The sequence below is a fragment of the Microtus ochrogaster genome, linkage group LG1 (assembly GCF_000317375.1).
Source record: "Microtus ochrogaster isolate Prairie Vole_2 linkage group LG1, MicOch1.0, whole genome shotgun sequence".
NCBI lineage: Eukaryota > Metazoa > Chordata > Mammalia > Rodentia > Cricetidae > Microtus > Microtus ochrogaster.
This window is the reverse complement of record NC_022027.1, coordinates 31926811-31933685: the sequence shown is the minus strand read 5'-3', so window position 1 is coordinate 31933685 and position 6875 is coordinate 31926811. Positions and strand designations below refer to the sequence as shown.

At 43.2% G+C, this 6875-nt stretch overlaps 1 protein-coding gene across 1 annotated transcript in view; it reads right to left on the bottom strand.

Moving 5' to 3' along the window:
- Tmem165 (transmembrane protein 165) overlaps nucleotides 1–6875 on the bottom strand; it is a 31135-nt gene that overhangs the window by 9724 nt on the left and 14536 nt on the right. The window contains exon 2 of the mRNA XM_005359367.3: nucleotides 6192–6417. Coding sequence (XP_005359424.1) covers nucleotides 6192–6417 — 226 coding nt within the window. The remainder of the gene's footprint in view (nucleotides 1–6191; nucleotides 6418–6875) is intronic.

The window sequence follows — 6875 nt, the reverse complement described above, 5'->3', positions numbered from 1 at the left end:
GCAGTGTAGCGGAGCCAGACCAATGACTCGCGGCAATGAACACTTGAGAGTAAAGATGAGTGAACTAAAGGGTAAACTGCGGGACTCAGCGGGCCTTCTTTTTTTTCCTTTCAAATTTGGTTTTATTTTGGGGGGAGATTGCAAGGGCAGAGAGTGGATGCAACAGGACAGGGAGATAAGTGGGATCCGAATGCATGATGTGAAGTCCACAAAAAAAATCAATAAAAGTTAAAAAAAAAAAGTACTATGTGTAGTGTGTCTAAGTACATTCTATTTGCCTAAAGATACAGAAAGTATATAAACATGCCCAGGTTATTTACACATATTGGCCACAAATGCTAAAGCAACAGGGTAAGATGCTAACAGTCAGTGCACCTGAGCAAGAGCACTACACCAGTGTTCACTGCACCCTCTCATCTGTGCAGCTTTACATATAAAATTACTTAAAATGGGTAAAGCATTCACTGTGCAAGCATGAGGACCTGAGTTCAAATCCCTAGAACCCACATAGAGCCAGACACAGCAGCATACATCTGTCATCTCAGTGCTCACATGGGGCAACGGGAAATGGGAGTCAGAAGCAGGAGAGGCTCCAGGAGCTCATGGGCCAGCTAAACTCGTATACACAGCTGTGAACATGAGACCTGTCTCAAGGCAGAAGGCGAGGACCAAAATCACTCTAGACTGTTCCCTTACCTCCATACATGTACTGTGCAGATATCCACACTCAACAAGCACACACATACAAGACAGAATAGGAAAATAAAACTACTTCCATAAAAAATATTAAGTGCTGAAATAAAATATAGAAGACCCTTTGAGATCTTCCAAACTTAATTCTTCTTTTCTCCCCAGATACAACATTCTCAACTCCAGTGCGGGCCTAGAGACCCACATCCATCCAAGGCCTATACACTGTCTTCTGGAGGTCCGGAACCGAGAAGCACATACACAGCACTACGGGGTGCTTTAGCTCCTGCCCTGTGGTCAAGTTAACAGCAGTTTCAGAACAACTGTGTTAGCACACCAGAGGTCTGAAGATGAAGGCTTTCAGTTATGAGAGGAGAGTCCGATGAGGAAGTGACACAGGAAGACACTTCCCACAGACTTCCAACTCCTTACATGTCTCCTCCACAGCACACAGGAAACAAATAGCATTTAAGATGCCACTGGGTAGATCTCTTTGGTTATTTATCTATGTATTTGTTTAATGAGTGTTTGGCCTGCATGCACGGCTGGCACCTGAGGTGGTCAGCAGAGGGTACTGACGACGCCCTGGAACTGTAGTCAGGGTGGCAGTGAGGAGGCTCTAGGTGCTGGGAGCCAAGCCTGGGTCTCTGCAAGGGCAGCCAGAGCTCTCAGCTGCTCGACTTTCTCTCCAGCCTCAGGTTTTATTACTTTAATTTTTTATATGGTTAATATTTTGTGTGTGTGTATGTATGGGTATGAAGGTATGTGCACAGGGAGGCCACAGGAAGACATGGGGGCTTTCTCACTGACCCTGAGGCTCAACACTTTTAGCTGTCCAGTGAGCGGCACTGTCTCTACTGCACAAAGCTTGGGTTACAGGCACAGGCAGGCAGACGTACCTGGCTTTTTATGTTAGGAATTAAACTTAGGTCCTCATGCTTACACAGCAGTGCTCTCACCCACTGAGACATCTCTCCAGGACTGCACTGCGCATATTTCACAATACCGTAATTGCTTTGCTGAACACAATATACCACAAATAACAGCTTTGCAACTCCTGAAATTTAAGTTTGGAAAAATTAGTGTATTTTAGGTAACATCAGATGAAGTACAAAAAAAGATGCTTAGGTCCCCATAGAGAGCAGAGCCACCAGGCAGCCCCACAGACGGGAGGACCCGATAGAGAGAGCAGAGCCATCGGGCAGCCCCCATAGGTATCAGGAGGTAGGAGAGGCTTAGGGAAGATACCCAGCAGAGGGAAAGGATTAAGCACACGTAAGAGCTAGAGAATGGATGGAACTGCATTCTGCAGCATAGAACGGTGCATAAAGACACAGAAATGACGCTGCTAGCATTGTCAATATACAACTGACGGCACTCAGCCAGAACATCCCAAGTGTGGCCACCAAGTTCAACTCTACTTCCTACAATTAATATTACTTCATATAGAATATATGAGATCATATTCACCACTAACTCCTCCCAGGTCCACTCCTACCCTCTCTATACCCCCGACTTCGTGTCCTCTTTCTTTTTCTTTTTTGTTTTTTTAAGTTAAAGAACTAATCAAGATCACATACTCCTGGGTATGAAGCCCTCCACTGGAGAATGATTGACCTACCATGGCCACAATCAAAAAGAAAACTGTCTCTGCCTCCCTAAGAAGCCATCAGCTGTCCATAGTTTCAGAGTCTAGGGTGGGGCTCCTGAACTCCTTCCTGGTTTACTCAAGCTACAGTGCAGACAGTCCTGCTCTTGTGCCAAGAGTGACAGCTGCTATGAGTCTATGTGTATAGTGTTTAGTCATGTCCAGTGTGCAGTGCTCCATCATGTCCATGCATACATAATGCGTGCAGTGCTTCGTCATGTCCATGCATGCAGTGCTGCATCATGTCCATGTGTACAGTGCTCCATCATGTCCAGAGTGCAGTGATCCGTCATGTCCACTCTAGCCTTCCCTCACCTCAGGCTCTTACATCCTTTAACCCCCAACCCCCTCTTCTGTGATACGTTACTTCTGAAGAAAAAAACCTATTGCTGCTATAAAATACTAATACCTATACTAATTTTCAAATTGTAAACAGTATTCAAATTATTCTAAATATCTAAAATACTTTAAGAATCAAGGCATCAGAGAATCAGAAATAAACCTTGCTCTATATTTTTTCTTAAGTATTATTTTTTTAAAAAAGAAAACAAACTATCCTTTTTCATTTTATGTACCAATCCCAGTTCCCTTTTCCTCCCCTCCACCTTATGTCCCACCCCAGTTCCCATCCACTCCTCAGAGAGACCAAGGCACATTGCTTTGGGGCAGGTCCAAGACCCTCCCCATTATGTCTAGGCTGAACAATTTGTTCATCCAAAGAGAATGGGTTCCCAAAAAGCCAGTACAAGCAGTAAGGATAAATCCTGGTGCCACTGTCAGTGGCCCCACAGTCTGCCCCAGCCATACAAATGTCAACCACATTAAGAGGGTCTAGTTTGGTCCTATGCTGGTTCCTTCCCTGTCCAGCTGGAGTTGGTGAGCTCCCGTTAGCTCAGGTCGGCTGTCTCAGTGGGTGTACCCATCATGGTCTTGACCTGCTTGCTCATATTCTCACTCCTCTCACTCTTTAACTGGACTCCGGTGCGGGTCTCTGCCTCTGTTTCCATCAGTTGCTGGATGAAGGTTCTATGTGACATTTAAGATATTCATCAATATGATTACAGGGCAAGGCCAGTTCAGGCACCCTCTTCTCTACTGCTTAGGGTCTTAGCTCAATGCATGGGCACAGGAGACCAGGCCCTAAATATAACACCAGTAGCACAGACTCTGAGACCAACAATAAATAAATAGGACCTCAGGAAACTGAGAAGTTTCTGTAAAGCAAAGGACACAGTCAGTAAGACAAAAAGGCAGCCTACTGAATGGGAAAAGATCTTCACCAACCCCACATCAAATAAAGGACTGATCTCCAAAATATATAAAGAACTTAAGAAATTAGACATCAAATTCCAAATAATCCAATTTTAAAAACGGGATATAGAACTAAACAGAGAATTCTTAACAGAAGAATCTCAAATGGCTGGAAGACACTTAAAAATATTTAACATCCTTTGCCATAATGGAAATGCAAATAAAATGACTCTGAGATACTATCTTACATCTGTCAGAATGGCTAAGATCAAAAACACCAATAATAGCTTATGCTGGAGAGGATGTGGAGTAAGAGGAACACGCCTCCATTGCTGGTGGGAATGCAAACTTGTTCAACCACTCTGGAAATAAGTATGTCGGTTTCTCAGAAAATTGAGAAATCAACCTACCTCAGGAGCCAGCAATACCACTCTTGGGCATATACCCAAAGGATGCTCAATCATACTGTAAGGACATTTGTTCAACTATGTTCATAGCAGTATTACTTGTAATAGCAGAACCTAGAAACAACCTAGATGCCCCTCAACTGAAGAATGGATAAAGAAAATATGGTACATTTACACAATGGAATACTACTACTCAGCAGTAAAAAACAATGAAATACTGAAACTTGCAGAAAAATATATGGAACTAGAAAAAATCTTCCTGAATGAAGTAACCCAGACCCAGAAAGAGGAACATGGTATGTACTCACTCGTAAGTAGATACTAGCTGTAAAGCAAAGAATACTGAGCCTATAGTCCATGACCCTAGAGAAGCTAAGTACAAGGTGAACCCTAAGAAAAACATGCATCGATCCACCTGGAAAGAGGAAATAGACAAGATCACCTAACAAAATTGGAAGCACAGGGGTGGGAGAAGGGAGGGCAGAAGGGAAAGAGAAAGGGAGAAGGGGTGAAGTGAAAGGAGAAGGAGAACTTGAGGGATGGGATAGTGCAGATGGAGGAAGGACAGAGATGAGAGCACGGAAAGAGACATCTTGATTGAGGGAGCCATTATGGGGCTAGCAAGAAACCTGGCAATAGAGAAATTCCCAGGAATCCACAAGGACGGCCCTTGCTCTACATTTTAAGAAATTAGTTTCAGGCCGGGCGGTGGTGGCGCACGCCTTTAATCCCAGCACTTGGGAGGCAGAGGCAGGCGGATCTCTGTGAGTTCGAGACCAGCCTGGTCTACAGAGCTAGTTCCAGGACAGGCTCCAAAACCACAGAGAAACCTTGTCTCGAAAAACCAAAAAAAAAGAAAAAAAAAAGAAAAGAAATTAGTTTCATAATAGTAAGAGGCAAATGGCAAAGCCCTCCAAATAAACTATCTTATCACTATAGAACAGAAACCACAAGGTGGGTAGAAGCTATTATCTGTACTTCACAGAGAGGAAGCTAAAATCCAGGGGTCAGTCAACTTAATTCACTAGGGTATGCCATGGAAGTCAGTCTCAAACCAAGCTGTGGCTCAAAGGGAAATACCGTCGTCTAACACACTGTGGTGGCCTGAGGTAGCTCTCACATAGCAACTAAATACAGCTCGGTTGAGTGATAAATTGACTTTCTTGTGGTCTAACATCTTAGAGCCTTTAAAGCAGTAAACTGAACCGTAACATAAGCAAGAAGGTTAAAGAATGCTTCATTTCCCATAAGCAGGGTAAGAAAAAGATTAATAAAAACAAATGAAGACTGCTTCTCAGTGCTACCACCCAGTGTGCCTCAGGAAGTAAGCACACAGTTTTCTGTGGCCTCTTGAACCCCACTTCTAAAACTACAAGTATAAATGAACTTATCTGGACAGAAGAAAAAAAAACTGAACTCGAATACAATTAAAAAATTAAGAATTAAGGCTAGAGATGGCTCAGTGGTTAACAGTTCTTATTGCTCTTGCAGACCCAGGTTCGGCTCCTCACACCCAAACGATGGCTCACTACCATCTGATACCCTCTTTCTCAAGTCTGCAGGGACCAGACACACTCATGGTGCAAAACACATGCAGACAAAACACTCATATACACAGAATAAGTCAATTTAAAAAAATAAATAAAGATTGCCAGGCTGCGGTGGCACACCTTTAATCCCAGCACGTGAGAGGCAGAGACAGGCCTCTCTGAACTCAAGGCCAACCTGATCTACAGAGCAAGCTCCAGGACAGTTAGAGCTGTTACAGAGAAAACTGTAAAATCAATGAATGAATGCATAAAAATTAAGGGCAAAAGCCACCAGTGACTAAATGACAGGAGTATGTATGTATCTTGGCTCTGAATAGCTAAAACTTCCATTTAAGAAGTAAAATCTGTCAAAAAAAAAAAAAAATGCCCTGCCGGACAGTGGTGACACACACCTTTAATCCCAGCACTAGGGAGGCAGAGGCAGGCGGATCTCTGGGAGTTGGAGGCCAGCCTGGTCTACAAGAGCTAGTTCCGGGACGGGCACCAAAGCTACAGAGAAACCCTGTCTCGAAAAATGGGTTTTAATAATGTATATCCTGAAACCATTTGCTCATTTGTTGTTTACTAAAGTCTGGGGATAAGCAGATTTCAATGTAACTGGGTGATTCAAGACACATATCATGTTCCCTAGGAAAGCACCCTTACCCGACAAGCATGTCATCAAGGCCAAGGCAAGCATGGCACCAGCCAGCACAGTCAGCCGGTTATAACGCATCGCCATGATGGCTGCTATGAAAAATGTCTTGTCGCCGAGTTCAGACACTATGATGACTGATATGGCAGCGACAAATGCATGGATAAATCCCAGATTCGTCTGGGTAGCTGCATCTTCTCTGTTGGTATGAACTGGGGCGGCTGGTGTAAGTCCTTTCTGAAAATTAAAGAAAAAAAAAACAAACAAGAAAATGTTTAAGTCATTTAACTGTCATTCTCTTAAATGAGAAGAATTATTTTTTGTCATAGCCATTCCACTAATTTATTGCTTTAAAATTCTGAATATCATTAGTAATAGCAGTAGCCCATAATTCAGCTCTCTATACAGATCAATTTAGAAGAGTACATTATGTCTTGACACCATAATTACCTTATTTTCTAAGTATGTGTTAGAGACAATTCACTGTTGTCTCATTCAAGTTCTCACTAGTAATTCAGGTGAAGACTCAGGTGTTTATCAAACATTCTCTGACATGAGGCTCACAAGACCTATCACTAACACTGTAAAGGCCGACACGGGATACAGGAAGCTCTCAAAGGCTACAGTCAGAGCTGGCTGCAGCTAAGACGAGGTTTAATATAGCTGGATGTGTAGATGGTCCTGTGATGAACTCT